The 21,408-nt window shown below is 40.3% G+C and overlaps 1 protein-coding gene across 1 annotated transcript in view; it reads right to left on the bottom strand.

Annotated features, from left to right (window-relative positions):
* Nucleotides 1-21,408, bottom strand: part of ITGB1 (integrin subunit beta 1) — a 45,872-nt gene that overhangs the window by 6,811 nt on the left and 17,653 nt on the right. Inside the window, exons 10-14 of the mRNA XM_032799101.1 lie at nt 21,133-21,335; nt 17,524-17,762; nt 15,843-16,065; nt 11,838-12,070; nt 9,040-9,206 (exon numbers count right to left, since the gene is read on the bottom strand). Coding sequence (XP_032654992.1) covers nt 9,040-9,206; nt 11,838-12,070; nt 15,843-16,065; nt 17,524-17,762; nt 21,133-21,335 — 1,065 coding nt within the window. The remainder of the gene's footprint in view (nt 1-9,039; nt 9,207-11,837; nt 12,071-15,842; nt 16,066-17,523; nt 17,763-21,132; nt 21,336-21,408) is intronic.

The raw sequence follows: 21,408 nt of genomic DNA, 5'->3' as shown, positions 1-21,408 counted from the left end.
TGCCAACAGAGCTGACTGAGCTCCTCAACAAGACACCTAAATAGGCAGTAAAAGCAGATAACATAGACCCTTTCTTTTGCCTCTGGCCTTTTGTGGCCTAGCTCTCTCCCTAAAACCCAGAGAAGCACCAGCTGCTGCAAACACCTCAGAAGTTGAAGTGGAGCTGTGGGGCAATCTCTGCAAAAGGTAAATGCAGCCTTGTGACATGGCGGGGAATTAGTCAGCTAAACTGTTAGCTGGAAATTTGAAATAAAAAGCTCTACAGCAGAGAGGTCTGGCTAATATACTGTGGAAGTGATAAAAATGGAAGAAACTTCAGGGGTTGGGGCATTCCATTGCTGCCAGTGTTCTTCCCCTGAGCTGAAAAACCCATTGTAATGGATCTGTGGACCTTAGTACAATAAAGAACAAGTGATTTTATTGATTTCTAGAAGTTTGGGTGCATATTTAACTAAACAAAGGAAGGCTACAGCACAGTGTGTGTATACTACATGTAGCCGGTGGCTGGTGCTACAGCCACGCACTTGCACACAACAAAGGAAGTCTTGATGCTGTCTCCATTCATATCCGACTCTGGCAAACAATTTTGATATGCAAATAATCCTTAGTAAGGAAGGAGAATCTCAAGCTGTTTAGGCAATATACATATTTTAACTTTGCCCTTATATAGCTTTTTAAATCTTCTAAACACTTTACAGATAAGTTACCTTCAACACTCTCCAGGGAGGTAAGCAAGCATTATCTCCACTTTACAAATAAGAAAACTGAGGCAAACAGGTTGAATGACTTCCAGCAGGCCACAACAGGGAATCAGTGTAAGAGTTAGGATTAGAACTCAGGAGTTCCCAGGATCTAATACATATTCGGTCTACATTTATCCTCTGGAAATAGATGACCAGCTGATATATATTAAATATAATGCTGTAGAAAGAGAGAGATCAGAGGCTTTGAAGTTTATATACCCCTTCATTTAGCAGATGACCAATCACAGGGAAAAAGTCAGAGAATATCTGTGCTTTTCTTATATTTGTATGAAATTTAGTGTTTACGTGCAATGCCAGTAAGAGACTGATGTCCTCTATTAAGTACAAAATAGGCAACAATAATGCAAACTTCCTTGTGCTACCCGACCTGTCTCTCTCAAATCTGAGCTGGATTAACCACTCCTAGGAACGTGCAAATAATTCAGTCTCTTGTGACCCACTCGATCTGTAGCCTCTCTGCTAAGACTAACAATGTAGTAGTGGACAACTGATCACTAGACCAAACTTATTTCACATTGGCTACCATTGAATGGTACCAACTTTTGGTTATTACCAATCTGTGCTGAATTTTGACTGATAACTAAGATGTGAACGAGTATTTTCCATTATTAACCTCTTAGCTATGGAGTTCCACAGAATATCTTACCTTCTAAGATAAGCATATTGCCGTTTTTATTTAAGGAAGATATATATTTCATTTATAAAACAGTGTAAATCAAAACGAGCACACATTTAACAGGTAAATTTAGCAGATAAACCATTTCTATCACATGCCCACCTAAACGTCATGCACAGTTTAAGTGAAATGATTCTAGAAACACTAGCTGTTCACACTGTATTCATACAGTGGAACTAATTACACTTCACTTGAGACCAAGAATCTTAGGGCTTATCTACATGGTACATTAGTGTGCACCAGGTGGAGTGTAAATCCTAGAGCGCACCAGAGTGTCATGCACTAACTTGCCCACATGGGCCCTACTAGAGTGCACTAGAAGTTCCCAACTGATCATGTAGTCCTATTTCAAACAGGACTATACTGGCAGACCCCTGTGATGTCATGGAGCCCCAATAGCTTCAAAAAGGGCTGCATGCAGGTGTAAGGGACAGACCATGTTTTTCAGTGCAAGACTGGAGCTTTGGTCTAGTTTCCTGGTTAATAGACACTACACCTGTTGAAACACTATCTAGGCCAGGAGTTCTCAAACTGGGAGTCGTGACCCCTCTGGGGGTTGCAAGGTTATTGCAGGGGGGATCCTGAGCAGTCAGACTCCACCCCAAACCCCGTTTTGCCTCCAGCATTTATAATAATGTTAAATATAAAAACAGTATTTTTAACTTATAAAGGGGGTCACGCTCTGAGGCTTGCTGTGTAAAAGGGGTCACCAGTACAAAAATTTGAGAATCACTGATCTAGGCATACCTATAACATCAATGATGCTCACTTTTATACAAGGATTAGCAGAAGTCAATAGCTTTTGCTTTACATTTAGATATACTCTATTATAAAAAAATGCAACTAATTCAGATTTATATTTGCCTCATGAATCTTTAATATAGTAAGACTAAAAAATTAAGAAACTTTACAAATTTAACACTGTATTAGTCTAGATCCCACATGTATTCTGGCTGGCTGGCTAAAATAGAACATTTTCGCATTAACTTGCCCCAATATATATATCAAAATTATGCTAAAAATATTCTCATTAAAACTCTAACACATTGGGAGGGATCCATAAAAAGATCTGGGTACCTAAATTCCAGACTTAGGTGCCCAAATCCCAGTTTTGGCTCCACTGAAATCCACAAAACTCCTGTCAAATCTATAGGTGCCTAAACTCACTCAGCACAAGTTTTTCAGGTTAAAGTTTCCCTGGGTGCTTATGTTTCTGCATCTGATCATGTGCACTGCTACCTCCCTATAAGCATCTGGACACTTATCTCCCACCTAAGCCCCAGAGTGATTCATGAACCAGGGGAAGTCAGGCATTTGGCCACCTAAATTGCATGTGGAACCCAACTGGTAGCCGTGCTAAGAAGGCATTTAAAATCCTCCCTGCAGTCTAGACTTAAGCACCTATCTCTGAGAGGGGGAGGGACTTAGTGCCCCTTCTCCAGTTGGCATCTCCCATTGCTTAGCTTAATACGTTTAATATCCCTACCTAATATGCTTATTTTTGTGGATTGCATTCTTAGATGCCTCTCCCTCTCCTATTTACATTGTACAGGGAGCCTGCTGTGTGAATCTCAGTGTTGTTCCTGAGATTTTCTAGACACCATGATGTTCAGCATTGTAATCCCTAAGTCTCTTTGTGGATTCCCACACATTTTGCTTAAAAAATCTTAAAAGGAAACTAAAACTGCCATAGCTGTATAAGAGAGACAAGCTGAGTGAGGTAATATCTTTTACTGCACCAACTTCTGTTGGTGAAGAGAGATAAGCTTTTGGGCTTTCATAGGTGACCTGAAGAGGAGCTTTGTGAAGCTTGAAAGCTTGCCTCTCTCACCAACAGAAGCTGGTCCAATAAAAGGTATTACCTCACCCACTTTGTCTCTAAAATGCCCTGGGACCAACACTGTTATAACACTGCAGATAACTGCAGAAGTAATTTTTCCATTCATGCCCTCCGAACAGTACTGTTTTAAGCACATGACTGGTTTGTACTTCATGTAAGAAACTATTAACTACCTCTTAGATATCAAGGTGATATAGAAAACCTAGGATAGATCACTTAAAGCTCACAAGATATATAATTAAGGTTCCTGCAACAATATTCTCTCTGCTACATTACACAGTGTGTAGCATTTTAGATTACTGTTTGTTAAATACCTTGCTATATACAGTATGTTTCACTGGCCTTCTTACTACTTTTTTCTCCATTGACATATTGTTTCAATTTAAACAAATCACAGAACATCTCATCACAAAAACTATATGCATGATATGTGCAGTTAGTCTGAGTTCTGACCCAAGTGACTGTGGGAAACTTATCTCTAGAATCTTTTGACATTTGCTCAAGAACTGGTTTTCACTACTTACTCCATTTCACAAATATCAGGTCTTTTTGAACATCACCATTATGTGGATCCCCTGCCAAGCTTCAATGTTGGAAACTGCACCCCTCCCAAAAAACGCACATCCCTTTTTCAGAGAATACAGAAAACAGGAGACACATCAAGCATGGCTGGAAGGCTAGAGGACAGGAGTTAACCCCTTGGATAAGGTAGGGTGCTTTTCACTGACACAGAACTAAACTGAGCATCACAGTGAAGAACGTGTGGTAGGACCCTGTAGAAGGAAACCCTAGGAGCAGAGTGAAGTGGCTTCATCCTGTGGTGACACAGCAGCCAGTTTCCCTGCCATGGCAACAGTATATGGCTCTTCTCCAAAGGGTTTGAGAGGAACCACTATGATCCGCATGAGTTAAAAGTTATTGATGGAAGCCTACTGCTACTGTAACCTCAAGTGAAGCATCCATTACTGGAGAGGTTCTCTACACTCCATTTCCTTCCTGTAAACCCACTCAGTCTATCCACGGCACCCTCGTCCCCTGCTCTGAACAGATTCACAGCAATAGAGCTGAGGCCATCCAGCAAAGCTAGGGAAGACCTTGACATTCCTGATATTTCTAAAGTTAAGAAAAAGACAAAAAGTTAACTTTAAAAAACCAAGCCCCCTCGTGCCAATAAAGCAGCAAAAAAGCAGAAGCCAATCTAAAAAAAACCCCATAGGTCTCTTAGGTAACAACAGGAAGGTTATGTCAAAGTTTTCTGAATTGCTTGGGAGATAAACATTTTTGGCTCATTTTTTACATCCTAGAGATGTCTAACTAATCAAGTTGCTCACAATAGACATGATTGCAGATAAGCTAAATGAAATAAATGCATTTAACAGAACTTTCAACAGCTTACTCAAGATTTAAGACACACTGATGGTTTAAAAATTGCAGTAAAGTCTCTGTTCTTTAGAAGTTAAAACCATTTTGTTTTTTAGAATATCATAATTTGTTTAGCCCCAGCACTGTGCAAGCCAAAATAAGCCTCTGCCTCAAAGAATTTAAAATATACACAGACAACTCATCAACAAACAAAGGAGGTGGAAAAATGACCTAAGCCATAAAACTGAATGATGACATTCCATCTGAGATCTGCCAACTTAAAATGTCATTCAGGAAATGTCAGGAGAGCTGTGAAGGGACTGGAAATGGAGATGGATATGGTTCAGAGTGAGGGACAAGGTAAATGATTTTTACAGCTAGGTTTTGGATAGATTGAAAAGAGTATGTGTTTCATGAGGCGAGAGTTTAGGAAAATAGACAGGATTACAATAGTTGAGAAGAAATAATCAGGGCTTGGGAAAGGTTTTTTATGGTTGGAATGGAAGGATTTTGGAGATATAAAAGGAAAAACTGGGAGAGAATGAGGAGTTGATGATAATACCAGGGTATAACCACATAAAAAATGAAAAGGGACCAGGTAGGAGAAAAATCAAGTGATGGGTCCAGGGCCTTTCTCGATAAAAAAACCCATTACTGTGAAATAATAGGTGCAGTACTTAGATTCTGTTGTGATGGACAAATTCTTCCTTTTCCATTTTCATTATTAGCCCCCTCTTCTGTCTCCCCCCTGCAAGATTTTCCATCTCTCCCCCCCCCCCCCCCCCCCCCGCCCTTCTCCTGTCATCTTTTTCCCTACCCTTCCTCTCTATTCTCATCGCCCTCTCTGGAGACCCTGGGGTAGGAGGAGAGCAATCTCACTTAAGAACCCTTCCTTCTAATCTCCCTTAGACAACCCATCCCCTCTGGCTTCCTGACCTGTACATCAGTGTTAGGCTGTCACTGTCCCTGCTTCTTGTGCTTTAGGATTGAAGAAATAAGGTCTTTGGGCTGATGCCATTCACCTCCTTTTGCCTTTCTCCTCAGTATCTGACATGGGAGGAGAGAAGATCTAAGCTACTACCAGCTTAGAATCTCAGAATCCAGTTTCCTTGTAATGGGCTTAATGTTGAGCCAAATGGAATGATCCAGCTCCTGCTTCACTGCCTCATGGCTGGTGGCTGTTATAACAGTGGAGCACGGACAGTCAGCAGCACAGAGCTGCAGCCCACAGTTTAAGACAGAAGATTGGAGTGTTCTGCCTCTCTTTCCCTCCTGAAACTATGGCTGAAGGAGACTAATAGTTGGCTATGGAAGAAAATGCCCTTCCCTCATTCCCATAGATCCGGGGTTGGCAACCTTTGGCACGCAGCCCATCAGGGTAATCCGCTGGTGGGTCGTGAGACATTTTATATTGGCTGTCCGCAGGCATGGACCCCGCAGCTCCCAGTGGCTGCAGTTTGCTGTTCCCAGCCAATGGGAGTTGCAGGAAGTGGTGGTCAGCATGTCCCTGTGGCCCGCTGCTTCCTGCAGCTCCCATTGGCTGGGAATGGCAAACTGCAGCCACTGGGAGCTGTGGGGGGCTGTACCTGAGGACAGGCAATGTAAACAAAATGTCTCGCAGCCTGCCAGCAGATTACCCTGATGGGCCATGTGCCGAACGTTGCCGACACCTGCCAGAGATGACATCTGAGAGACAAAGGATTATGATATTGCCAGTTGTGATGGGAAAATTAGGAATGGGTTGCATATCTAATCATGACATTATTAATGAACATATTTCACACTTAAAGGGTATGTTTAGACAGGGTTTTTGTTTTTTGTTTTTACCTTGAGCTAACTGGCTGCCCATTAACTGAGGTAATTAATACATTTGTAAAAGCTAGTCTGGATACTCCACAAAAGTTTGTTCCAGTAAAGCCACAAATATTTGTATCCCAGATAAACTGTGAAGGCTAGTCTGGACAGTCCCTAAAAACTACCTTGAATTAACTGACAGTTAAAAAACCCCTACTGTAGAAAAGCCCAAAGAGATTCTCGTTCCTCCACCACCCATCTAAATTGTTGTTCTATTTTCCTTTATATAAAATACTGTTCTTCAACTTCACATATAAACTCATTCTCAAGCAAGTACTATTGATATTAATAAATATGCAATGTTGCTGTTAATACAGATTAAAGATTTTCAAGCTCCACTCTGTACAATTTCAGAACTGAAGCAGCAGCAGATCAACAGAATAAGGCACAAACTGTGATTAACTGGCAATGACACTGAGTCTGAAAAGAGTTAAAAGTGACATGCAAAGAAAAAGAAGAAATTGAAAAGAAAATACAAACTGAGACTTAGAGACCAGCTTTACGTCCATAGTTTGGATTCTTGAAATTATTAATAGGACTCTTGTATATTGGATTTTCTTGCTGAAGTGAAAGAAATGGTCAATGTCGAATAATTCAACAGAAAAAAAGAAAATAACATTCTCAACAATCATAAAAAGAGGGAAAGATGCTGTATCGAAAGGAAAATTATGTTAGCAATTTTCTTTTAAAATTATTTAGCAGTGGAACTCTAATAGAAATCTGAAAAACCCTCGGCAGATCAATCAACAAGGATAAAGCCCTTCTAAGGAAATAACTGAAGCATAACACTGCTTATAAGGATTTGTGGGTGTTGAGTCCCACAAGATTTCAGTACATCAGCACTGAGGTTTGATATTCAACCATTACTGACCCTCCCCACAGACCTTAATGAATATATATTTTTAAGGTCTTGCAAAAACAAAAAACAAAAACTCGGTTACTTACCTTTCCATATCTTGTTCTTTGAGATGTGTTGTACATATCATTCCACTATAGGTGTGTGCATGCTCACAGTCAGTGGAAATTTTCCCCTCAGTTGTTCCTATTGAGGTGGCATGGGCACCCTCTGATGCCATGCACTCATAGTGCTGGTATAAGGGTCCAGGCGACCCCACACCCCCTCAATTCCTTCTTTCTAGCCAGTTCTGATGGAGAGGGGTAGGAAAGCGAGTCGTTGAATGGACATGTGCAACATATCTTGAAGAACAGTCCAGGAAAGGTAAGAAACATTTTTTTCTTCAAGTGCTTGCACATGTCCATTCCACTGTAGGTGACTCCCAAGCAGTTGCATAGGAGGTGGGATTAATGTTCGTGGACATGCTGACTGCAAAACAGCACAACTGTATCTGGAATCATACCTAGACTGTTGAGTAATGGCATAATGAGCAGAGAATGGATGTACTGATGACCAAGTCACTGCTCTGCAAATGTCCTGAACAAGAATCTGTGGTAGGAATGCCACTGAAGATGTGTATGTGCTCATGGAGTGGACAGTCAGGATAACTGGTGGAAGAACACCCGCCTGCTCGTAACACATGAGAATGCATGATATGATCCAAGAAGAAATTCTCTATGTAGAGATGGAGAGACCTTTTATCCTGTCAGCTATTGCTATGAACAGTTGGGGTGGACTTACGAAATGGTTTGGTCCTTTCTGCATAGCATGCTAGGGCACGTCTTATGTCCAGTGAATGAAGCCACTGTTATTCACTGTTTGCATGTAATTTTGGGTAGAAAACTGGTAAGAAGATTGCCTGATTGCTATGAAATTGGGAAACCACTTTCAGGAGGAAGCTAGAGTGAGGACATAACTGCACCTTACCCCAAACAAGACTGTACAGAGGTTCTACTGAGAAAGCTTGCATAGCAAGGAGAACAGTTCTAGCGATCGTCAGTCGGTAAGAAGAAACTGAGGGTGCCCCGGGTCAACGGGGCTCTTTATACGGCGCTATGAGCACACAGCACCAGAGGACACTCAGCTGCCCTGATGGGTACCACTGAGGGAAAAATTTCTGGTGACTGTGCCCAGGGTGCACATACACCTACAGTGGAATGAACATGTGTAAGCACTCAAACAAGGAGGATTTCTGCTCTTCTACAGTATGTAAATGCAACTCCCACCAACTTTTAATGGAAGCTGTCTGATTATTTGAGGTAACAGTTTGGTACACAGACAGGGTGTGGTACCCTGATGTCACAGTAACAAACTTGGGCTAGTCTAGCACTATCACTTCAGTCTGTTTCCTTTTTCACAAGCGTGGCCCATATTATTTAAGTAATTAGAACTCAAAACTTAAATCTTTGAGTACATGCTGGCTTATCTAGTCAGGTTATACATCCTAGGCGAAAGATGTTCTTTTACAATTCATCACTATTGACAGTATGTACAGGATACATTCAAGACTAACTCTAAACAAAGATTTTTTGTATTCCAGTTTTTATCCTATAGAGAAGCACCTTGAAATATTTGGGGCTCACAAACAAAAACTTCTGTACTTTCCGTAACAATAGTAGCTTTATTGAATTTAAGTTCCATGACTCACCGTGTCCCACTTCGCGTTCATCTTCTCCTTTTCAAATTTAGCAAATTCTCTTCTGTCATGAATGATCATAAGTAGTTTCCAAATCAATAATAAAGCAAGACCAATCAGAACAATTCCAGCAACCACACCAGCTACAATGGGAATGATGTCCGGGCCAGTGGGGCATTCTGGAGAATAGAATAATTACAGTACAGTTTTAGCACAATGTAAAAGAAGCACTATTGCTGAAGAATTTAAATTATATTGTGCAACATTCAGAGCATCCAACTTGTAAAGAGCAATATTAACAATTTCTCACATTTAAAATGTGAATAATAATCTAAATTAGAGCTACTGAGATACACAAAGATTCTTATTCTAGTTTTGAGACACACAGATAGTGAGAAAGCAAATTTTGATGCCATGGAGAAATGACTTCTGTTGACCAAATCAGCTTTAAAGACAACACTGAGCTAAGAATTTCATAGCACTTGAAGCCTTAAGATTAGACCTCTAGACTACTTATGAACAAGCTGATTATGAATTGTGAACATAACGAGACGGGAAATTGACTTTATGAGTGTAAATATGGATTAACCAGATAGTCCCAAAATACTTCCCGCTTTACAGAAAAAGTGTAGTCTTGTTTCTACCTCAAGTTGCAATATTTATACAAAGCCAAATTGTAATAGCATGATCCCTTGAAACAGAAGGATCAGAATGTTAAACAGATTTTTACAAGACTTCTTCAACATGGGAATCCAGTGCTTTGTTGAACCAGGAAATGCAAAAATGATTGACATTTTCATTCACAAGGATGAATAATTGCAGAACAAAAATGATACTTGTAAAATTAACTAAAACCATACAAAGGAAGTTGTATGGAGAAGGTAAGGCAAGGATAACTAGCACTCTTGTAAAAAAGTTACCTGTTTTGCTAAATACAGAGTTCTGAATAGTCACCTAGATTAAGAGATTGATCCTGCTCCCATTCTAGTCAATGGAAAAATTCCCATTAACTTTATTGGTGAAAGATCAAGCCCCAAGTGAACTGCTGGAATCTGTCAAGGTGCATAGTTACTGTACTGAATCACCCCAAGGGACAGATTTTGGGTCCTGCTCTTATTGGTTGCACTGAGATTCCTACAGAATGCTAACATTATTTACCAATTTTAAAATTTTTTTTAAGGAAATAAAATGAGAAAGTCCATTAATGAACTTTACAAAATTTTGAAAGTCGGCTGAGACAAAATGAACATTCTGCTGAGACTGTAAACCCTTTGGGATGAGGTTAGCTTCATTACACATGGGCACAGCACCTAGCACAGAGTGATAGACTGCCTCTCCTCCTCTTCCTTTCCCTATTCCCTCCGGACCCTCTCTGATCCCTTTTGCTCCCCATCTAGGTGAGCGGAACTCATGTGAGCCTTAAGTGGCCAGGTCAGATATTTTGTAGTAACAGCTATAGGCTAAGTGACTGTTGGCTTTTAAATTCAATCATTTGAGTTAGCAAATAGCTGTCTTTAAGGTATAAAAAATTATGCTCTTCATCATGGAAAACTTCAACCGTAAAAGGAGAAATTTTGGGAACATTACCAAAAAAATAGTGAGTTAATGCAAGTTTCCATACAATGTTCACGATCGTAGAGAAGTTATTCCATGAATCTTTTAAATGCTGTACTGAGCAAAACACATACAGCTCTCTGGGTTGACATCATACTAAACTAGTGCAACTAGGGGAAAATCTGGTCTTCACTGAGTAGATAGATTGATGCAGATATTTGCAATAATTTCCCATTAAACAGAAATAACATTTAAAATTAAATAAAGCATAAACAAATCTCATACTTCAGGGCATAAATTTCACCAACTGGGATGAGGAAGGGCTGTCATTCAAAGCTGCAGCATTGTACAAATATGCGTATTATGGGCATTAATACATTTATGTCTGAAACGGGGTGCTGGCCACTGAACTAAGCAGACTATTGATCTTGTCTGATTTATCAATTCCTATAATCCTGCAGAATGAGACATCACTTCCTACCTATCATGTACAATTAATAAAAGGTATATTTTATATTAGGTCACTAACTTAGTCAGGAAACCACTACTATGGTTTGAAGCAAAGATCCTTTTCAGAAGAGATGTTAGCTTGATTAGACAGTAAGCCATCTGCCCATTAATCTAAACTAGCCAATTTCCTAGAAATTGATCAAACCACAGTTGAATCAATTTTTCCTCTGCCAGGAGATATTTGGTGGAACCACCTCCAGGAAGTCTTTGAGTATTATGGATTAATTCAATAAAAGGCCTGTCAGAACCATGCTTGAAGGTAAGTGGTCTGAGTAAAGCAAGGACTGATAAGAGAAATAATCAAGCATAAACAAAGGAGGTTTTTGCTATTCTGTACAAAGCTGGATATATAATGTGACATTTCACTTAATTGTGTGGTTTTTGTTTTAACCTGAACCAAACCAGAAAGATTTGTATCAATGTATTTAGGACTTGATTAAAAGAGATTATAGAAACACGATTAAAGTACATCAACTGGAAGAAAAAAACTTAAATATAACACATATGGCAAGTCATGTGAGCAAATCTGTTTCGGTCAGCGTAGGAGTCTGTAAACAGGGTCAATATCTGAGACACAAACACCAGTCTCAAGCAGCCCTAGTTTCAAAGCAGGGAGCGGGGATACTACTTCAGGATACCAGTTTGAAGGTTCAGAAAGGTCAGTCAATGTAACTGTGTTGAGTACAGAAGGAACAACAGAGAGTTGATCACAAAGGTGAAGGAAACATGCAATAAAGGATTTGTACCTGGTGTCTCCACCACATGGACAATGGCTTCATTGTTTGCATTGATGGAGTATGTGAAATAGAACCAGCAGTCATCAACATCCTTCTCTTTACAGTGAGACAGTGGATCAGGCTGGCCAGGCTGTGGTAACTTATCTCGACTTTCCACTAGTGTCATGTTGAAATGCATACAGTCCTGAGAACATGTGTCCTTCTTTTCTCCCTTTTTGAAAGCTCTGCACTGAACACAGTCCCTGTTGAAATACAAATTAGTAACACCACTTTTAAACACGTTCATGAAAGGGAGATCTCTAGTGTACTAATTTCCATCTCATTGAAAAATCTGTTGGCAAAGGCGGCAGATATATCACCTGGAACGTGAGACTGTCATCTATCATTTGCTCCTCTCTCTACCCCCTCCCCCCACAAGTGTCCTTTTTCTTTCGCATCTCATTTCTTCTCTTTCCTATCACTCTCCTTTTTACTTCTGTTTAATAAGAGTCTGGCTTAGCTGACCAAGACTGTATATTTTGCAACACTGCTGTAAACTTGTGACCATAAAGAGGAAACTAAAAGCAATGTCCTAAACAGCCTGATGCTGGTACAAGTTTGTCAGGTCTCAGAGTCCTGGTAAAACTATGTGCTCTGCCTGTGTTTCTCCAGCAGTGAGATTACAAGTGAGACAAAAGCTGCATTTTCTATCTTTGCTATTCTTTTCTCTTTTATTTTACGTGTCTTGTTTTTTCTTCTAGCAAAAAGGATCCGATTTTAAGAAAACAGGAATGAGCTCCAGCCCATCTTAACTAACTACTCTTTTCTTCAAAAAAGGACAGTTATTACTCTCTTTAATACCATCTAAAAGACTGTCAAACAAGGGGTTTTTATTCTAAAACCCGTCTCCATCTAAAGGGAAAAGGATCAAAGGATATTGTTAAAATGAAATCTTTATTTAATAGTTTACAATGCTTCAAACTGTTTTTCTTTCTCTTCTGCATCTTTAATAGAAGTTTTAAAAGGTTTGCCATGGTACTAAGCAGGGTGAGGTCTCTCTATATCAAACTCTGAACCTTCCTTAAAATGGTTTAATCATAGAGTATCAGGGTTGGAAGGGACCTGAAGAGGTCATCTAGCTCAGCCTCCTGCTCAAAGCAGTACCAATCCCCAGACAGATTTTTGCCCCAGATCCTTAAAAGGCCCCCTCAAGGATTGAACTCACAACCCTGGGTTTTGAAGCCAATGCTCAAACCACTGAGCTATCCCTGCCCCTCAGACAATAAGTGGGTTATGACCCATATATTCTCTCAATGAATATAAGAGGTGTAAAAAAGCATAATGCCGTTTTATCTTGCTTGATCTTGTTTATCATCTTTAATACCAAAGGCACTGGACAGAATGAATAAAGGCGGCCCCTCATCCACAGAACAAGGAAAGCATCTCCCTGAGTGAGACCCCCTCATCCTTCTTTCAGACAAAATTGTTTGTACTTTCTGTTGGTGGTGATGGCAGCAGCAAAGAGGTCCACTTCTGGAAATCACCAGGTCAGAAAAATATGATTCAGAGTTCACGAGTCCAACTCTCCATTCATAATCTTGGAAGAAGTGCTTACTGAGATCATCGGTGTTCTATAGGCTTGGAAGGTAATTGGATGTGATTGGCTATACACTAGTTCCATAACTTTACTGCTTCAGCACAAAGGAAAGGGGATCTGACCCACTCACCCTTATGGTTGATGTAGAACATGTAGACTATATTGTGTCATGAATTCTGTCGATTTATCCTTGATTAATGGAAGGAAGTGAACACAAGCATTTCCAGCTGCCCTCAACTCTAGGAGGTTAATGTGAGGACATGCTACTTGGGCAGACCTACCAGAAACCAAAGGAATCCCTTGTGAGAAGGATGAATTGTGACATGAAAGTACATGTTCTGAAGGTCAAGATCCAATCTGCCAATGCCAGTGATGGAATTATAGCAGTGAGAGTCACTATTCTGAATTTTTGTTTTTTTCACCAAGTTGTTTAGGAGTCTTAAATCTAGAATTGATCTCTATCCCTCGTCTGCCTTTGGGATCAAAAAACACTTGGAGTGCTGAGCTAGAACTGGTTCTATGGCTCCTATGCATAGAAGGAAGTAAATTTCCTGTCTCAGCAAGTGCTCATGAGAAGGGTCGCTGAAAAGGGACATAGAAGGGGAATGGATGGAGTAACATGCTTTTATAATCTCTCACCCACTTGTCAGATGTAATCTACTCCCACACAAGTTGAAAATGGGAGCCACAGTCTGCAAAGGCGGGGGGCGGTGGGTAGGTAGAATGGTGTAGTTGCAGCTTGGTGATATGGGGTGGTTCCACACTGTCAACCAATCCATCAAAACTGTCATTTTTATGACAAAGATGGTTGATTGACAGACAGATCTTTCTCTGAAACCTTGGCTTCTTTCTGGACAGCTGTGTGTTACTTTAAAATCCTGAAAATTAAATGGGACAATATCTCTGTGCTGTTTGAAATCAGCTAAAAATTTGTTTACATGTAGGCATATGTAGTGGTGTGGTGGTCGTCCCTCCCCCTTTGGATCGGAGGGAGGTCACACTGCCTCACCACGCCATTGGGACTGCCACTGAGTATCAGGGGAATTAGCGTTAGGCGTTAGTGTCCTGACAAGTCTAACGGGGCTGAGCAGCCAATCGTTTATAGTCCCTGGGCCTTTTAATCAGAGGCCAGGCAAACACTGATGGGTTGGGTGGACGGTGGGGCCCCGACCCAGGGCCCTAACAGTGGTGGAGTGATCCGCCACTGGGTCAGCGGGGAATCCAGCTCCAACACGCTGACTATGCTTCTGGCAGTGCTACAGCCAGACTGAAGTTGGCTGTTCCTTGGCCACTTCCACTCTGCTGTGTAGGTCCGGATGAGCATGCAGATGATGATGGGGTACTATTCTCACTCAGAGGCCGATGTCCATTGGGGGTCTCTGGGCTTGGATGCGATTCTGGATGAAGAGAATGCTCCATCATTAAGAGCTTAAGTTTCACCTCCCAATTCTTCATAGCTCTGCTTTGAGGGACATCTAACTCCCCCTAACAGCAGATATACTGGGAGTGTGCATCACTAGCTGGGATGGCTTCCCAGTGTGACGCGAGATAACACTTGAAGCCAAGAGATCCTGGCATATCCCAAGACAACAGGGATCTCAAAAGAAAAAAAAACCCTCTTAAGAAGAAGGGATTATAAAGCAAACTCTACAAAATAAGAGATTTAAAATAAAATTACAGAAAATAATTAGTCTAAAGAATAAGCCCGCCCACGCAGCCCGATATAGCTTCGGTGCAGGGCATGAGGAGGCATAAAACACGTGCACTGGCTGAATGGGCACTTTACTGAACATTGCCGATCAAAGGTACATGCACTCCAGGTTAGACATTACGCAAAGAAGAATTATGAAATGAGGGTCCTTGCCCCTAGGGTAGGAATATTCATAGATTCTCAGCCCAGAAGGGACCACTTAGTCTGAGCTCCTGTATAGCACAGGAGTCCTTAGTCAAAAACAGCGGTTGTGAAATACACAGAAATATTAACTGCAGTCACTGGATGAGGAGATTTGAACTCAGTCTCCTGGATGCAATCCAGGGTACCTTTGGCTTTACATAGAAACCAGGTTGCCGGATTAACTATGATTCAACAGTCACTGTCCCATAAATAGAGTCATACCAAAAAAAGCCAGCCTGAACTGATTTTTATTTATCACAAAGCACATTGTGATACAAAGGGAAGAAAGTTAAGGACTAAACTATCTTAGCTAAGGTATCTAGTCAAAGTTGTATATTTTTTGTGTGTGTTTGTGACTCAAAGTTATTTCATCTCCTCCTATTGCCCCAGGGGATTATATCCCTGTATTTCAGAATGGAATTTGAGAATGAAGCAACAATGAATATCAAGGGCCTCATTTTCAAAGTTGAGAATGTGTAAATACCAAAAACGCACATATACACAGCATCTCTGAAAGCCTCGCCTTTGTTGTACTGACACTTACTTGTGCGCTGCACAGACACCAAGGCAGGTCTGACACATTTCACACGTGGGGCCTTGGAATTTGGGATCTGTGCAGTTACAGGTTCCACACTCACAGGTTCCTCTTCCATTGCAGATTTGCCCATTGGAAGCCATACATGAAGACGTATCCAAAGAGCAGTCACAAGCACTGCCAGTGAAATTGGGGAAACACTCACATACTCTACATTTGCAGTTACCATTTCCTGCATGTTAAAAAAATATTTTAGTAAACTTAAGTAAATATGCATTTTGTGGCGCTGAGAAATACTTTGAATAATAGCAAAAAGAACAGAAGTACTTGTGGCACCGCAGAGACTAACAAATGTATTTGAGCATAAGCTTTCCTGGGCTAAAGCCCACTTCATCAGATGCATGAAAAGCTCATGCTCAAATAAATTTGTTAGTCTCTAAGGTGCCACAAGTACTCCTGTTCTTTTTGCTGATACAGACTAACAGGGCTGCTACTCTGAAACCTGTCACTTTGAATAATGTTTGCCATCAGGGAATATTAGAAATATAAACTGACTGATGCAAAGATAAAAAGACGACAAGTAGAACTAATGTTGCCTCCTTTGAGAGTTTTTTTAGTTAATGACATTTCTCTTCCCTCCTCACAAAACCACAACCAAAGAACCAGAAAGACTGATGAAAGGTCACTCATGGAGACCATTACAAAATGAAGCCCTATCCCTACAATAGGTAATCAGCATATTGACAGCATCAGTGCAATTTCTCTCTAATAATAATTTAACATTTACATCATGCTAGTAGCCTAGATGCCTCAATCAGGTCGGGGCCCTACTCTGCTAGGCACTATGCAAACATATGGTAAATAACATAATTTGCACCTCAACCTTGTCTGAGAAGAGCTTAAAACTCAGGACAAAAGGTCAGTTACTCTTCACGGTTGATTAAGTCTTTGGCCTCTTCTCAGACTGCTTGGAAGGATACCAAATAATCACCAGTGATTTATACAACATGAACAATATCCACTAGTATCTTGGCTAAGATTATCAGCTCATTTTGTACTGGCAGAGGTTACAGTAAGACAGTGTATCAGTACAGTATCAAGACACTTGACTCAGCATTTACTACACCCATCTTGTCAGAGATACCCAAAGTTTCTTAGATGGGGCATGTAGTAAAAACAAGTGGAAAACTCTCCCTCAAATATTGCACTGGAAATTTTCAAATAATAAACTTGATTTATGATTTCAGCTCTTTCATAATTTATAGTTTACTTTATCATTTTATATTAATACATATTGTAAGTATTTGCCCAGTGTCAGATTTATGAGATGTACAATAAATCCTGGTCTCCTTTTAAAAGACAAAAGTGTTTTAAATTTTTGAAGTTCTCATAACATTTCACAGCTTTTGTCAAATTCACTTTATCACAGACTGGAGCTGTGATGGCAGGGAAGATATTTAATCTGAAGTGTTAGCATTTCTACTAGCACATACCATATCCTTGGCTACAGACTGATGGCCATTATATTATTAGGTAACTATTTTCAGATACTATCTGCTCAGGCCAGATTCAAATGGTTCTGTATTAATTTATCATATCCTCTGAGTCACCTAGCTGCTGTTGAAATTTGTCAGCCTCACCCTGTAACGTATTTGCAAAGTTCTGTACAACTATGAATTATATTTCTCACCTCCACAAATTAAGCCATTAGATCTATCACAGTTGAAGTTATCACATTCACAATATCTGCCAGAGTAGACTTCATTGGTGTTTTCCCTTTTTCTGCATACACATTGTCCGCAAACACACTCCCCATTGTTACTGCATATTTCTGTACTGTTCTCTCTTCTACAGTAAGCATCCATATCTTCACTATTTACTTCATCTGTGCTGCATTCACACTCCTTTCCAATACGTCCTTCGTTACACCTAGAGGAAAAATATATGCCTAAAATTTAAATTGAGTAAAACTCATGGGAATTGAAAACGTTTACATACAATATTATATATATAAGAAATAGATTCAACAGGATAGAAGGCAGTAATCACAGTCATTGCTTCTGGAGGGAATGGTTTGAGGTTCAAACTAGATACCAGCTGAGACTTAAGTGTAACCGTCCTTGGGACCTAACTATGCCATTAAGCAGTTTCTGAGCTGCTTACTTGTTCCAGGTGAAAAGCTGAGGGCTGCAACCTGTTACAACTTGGCTATATAGCCATTATTTCTGTAAAATGAGATAATTATTACTTATTATTTATAATATAAAAATAGTGCCAGTGGCTATTTACTATGGCTACTACCCTCTACCCCACTTAATCTCCATCCAGGAAACATTCTCACTTGGACACTGGGCATTCAAGGGCTGGATTCTCAGAGGTTACTGAACACCTGCAGCTCCCAATGATTTCAGTTGCAGTGATGGGTTTTCAGCACTTCAGAAAATCAGGAACAAGTGTTTATGAATAAAAGGTGGGTTCTTTTGGTTATCACAGACAAACCTGAGAGCCACTTAAACCAGAGATGAAGCTTTAATCAGGAAATCATTCAAGAGTAGAAAAGAGCAAGGAACTATTCTTAATACTGAATCCATTATCCTTTTAGTCCTTGTATGTGAAGTCATAGAGGTGTGTCAGTGGCAGTGATGTATAAAAATAATCTCTCTCTCTCCCCGCTGGCAAACGCAGGAACTTTGCTTTGTTTATCAAAAGGGAACATGGAGAAAAACTCTCTCTTGAAAGTGAAGCAGGTAGTACTTTAGGCAGGTAATATTTGATGACACCCCTTTTCCAAATGCTTAGCAGTTAGAGAAACATGCCCCAATCTGCAAGCATTCAGTGCACACACCACTTCCACTGACTTCAAAGGGAATTCCATATAAAGTATCCTGGCAAAAGGAGGTCCTACATTAAATATGCTCCTGAAATCTTTCCATTAAATCAATACCCATTGCTGTTTGTCGTTAATAAATAACTGCATGTGAGGGAGCTGGGAAAGCGGTTGAAAACTTCATAATTTAAAAATAATGGTTAGAGACACAAGATGGGTGAGGTAATAGCTTTTATTGGACCAACTTCTGCTGGTGAGAAAGACATGCTTTCAAGTTTACACAGAGCTCTTCTTCGGGTGTCAGGGCCTGCCTATACCTCTGGCTAAATTGTCATTGCTGTGATGAATGCAGTGGTGCTGATTTAGTGGGTCTGGTGAAGATAAGCTAAGTGGATGGCAGAGCGCTCTGCCATTGATATCTGTACTCCACCTGCCCGAGAGGTGGAAGATAAGTTGGTGGGAGAGCGTCTCCTGTCAACATATAGCGGTGTTCACACTGCACTAAGTTGACCCAAGTTACGTTGACTTCAGTTACGCAATTTACATAACTGAAGTAGCGTAACTTAGGTCAACTTTCAGCATTAATGTAGACCAGCCCTCAGATATGTACTCTAGCGTATGTCTACCCTTAAAATGCTATAGTGGCACTACTGGTGTCTACACAGGGGCTTAGGTCAGTTTAACAATGCCACTCGGAGACGTGGATTTTTCACACCCCTCACTGACGCAGTTAAACTGACCTAATTTTTTGGTATAGACCAGTCCTCAGTGTTACACTAAATACAAGGTGGAGCAGATTATTTAGCAGAAGTGGTTAATCCAGCTTTCCCCCACCCCATGACAGGATAAGTGTTAATGGTCCACACCACTTTGAATGGTCCCTTGAAATATGAATTAGTTACTTATGCTAAACAATCTGTTGCACCTTGTATTTAGCTGTGACACTCTGGGTATGTCAATACAGCAAAGAAAATCTGCCGCTTGCCTGTGCCATCTAACTCGGATTTACGGGGCTCAAACTGCAGGGCTATTTCATCGCTGTGTGTACTTCTGGGTTCAGGCTGGAGCCTGGGCTCTGGGACCTTGCGGGGTGCGAGCCTAGAGCCCAGGCTCCAGCAAAACCCAGAAGTCCACACAAGAATGAAACAGCCCTGCAGCCTGAGACCCATGAACCTGAGTTGGCTGGCATGAGACAGCCATGGGTTTTTCTTTGCTGTGTAGACATATCCTCTGAGTAATTTCCGAGACTTGAAGGAGCACTCTGTGTAAGCTTGAAAGCTTGTCTCTCTCACTAACAGAAGATGGTCCAATAAAAGATATTACCTCATCCTCCTTGTGCCTCTAATATTCTGGGACCAACCTGACTAGAACAATACTGCATACAAATAACGTTTGGAATGTGTTGACCGGCACCAGAGTTGTTCACTACTCTCCGAGAGCTTGGATCCTGCTTCCCTAAAGGTGAGGTTCTTAGGAGCTGAGCCACGTTGTCAGATTGTCTTTCTGGTTTTCTAGAACGAATAATCTTTATTTTAGATATGCTTCCTTGAAAATGAAGAGCCCGAACTGGGATTATTGGGTTGATGTCAAATTGGTCCAGTTCTAGGGCCAAATGCTGCTCTTCTAATATCCACTGCAACTCCAGTAAAGCCAACAGAATTAAGTCTGACTTTCACTGGTGTAACAAAGCAGAATTTGGTTTATAGTTTAATTTCCATAGCTTGTACCAAACACTAATAAATATAATTAATGAAAGGGAATTTCAAATATACATATAAGCACATAGTTCCATATAGCCTAAGGGATTTTGAAACATGTAAAAATTGAAAATATCTACATAATTAGAGCCCCAAACATTAAGAATAAATAAAATAAAGAAAGTGGATGAGGAAAATCACAGCATCTTAAAAGCCTTGTCTGTTAATACTGATTGGATTGAATTTTCATTCATCGCTGGTCTTGAGCAGCTGGTGCCAGCTTGCAAGGCACTCCTTCCAAGGCATCTTTGCACTCCTTACAAAATGCATTGTAAACTCCTTGGAAGAAAATCCAGACTTCATGTCACGAAGGTAAATATTAGGTCAATCTTAAAGCTCACAGGAATATTATAATTTATACTCCATTTTTATTTGATCCTTGCAGTATTTTTCATATTAAATGGGTCTTAACATTTAAACAAGGAAACAGGAAAAAATACCAAGGCCGCCATATTCTTTGAAAGACCAACTCATGAAGGGCCAGATTCTGATACTTTGACTCATGCTTGGTAGTGCCTTATTACATGAATAATCTCCCTTATTTCAGTAGGACTATTTGTGGAGACAAGTCAGTATTCAACATGGGTAAGCTCTAAGATGACCAAGCATGTTTCTCCCAGCCAACCTGCTCAAAATAAAAAAAAAAGTCTGATTAAAGAAACAATGTGCTCATATTTCCCGTTTGCCAAAAATAATAAAAGGTCCATTTATTTACCTGCAAGCACCACACTCAAATGTTCCATTCCCCTGATGGCAATCTGGACTATTAGGAATTCCCTCATTTTGACACTGACATTCACAGATGAACTGAAGATTAATTTCCACTTCTTCAGTGAAACCCAGTGGCTTAATTTTAATGGTTTCATTTTGTCCTTTCTTTGGACACTCATTAGCGGTTACACTAATCTCAAATTTAACCTGTAAGCAAAATAAATGGATTCTTACATCATTAGTAAAAGGTGCTCTGTCTAAATTATTAAAAAGTAAAATA

The sequence above is a fragment of the Chelonoidis abingdonii genome, chromosome 2 (assembly GCF_003597395.2).
Source record: "Chelonoidis abingdonii isolate Lonesome George chromosome 2, CheloAbing_2.0, whole genome shotgun sequence".
Lineage (NCBI taxonomy): Eukaryota > Metazoa > Chordata > Testudines > Testudinidae > Chelonoidis > Chelonoidis abingdonii.
This window is presented reverse-complemented; position numbering and strand designations above follow the sequence as displayed.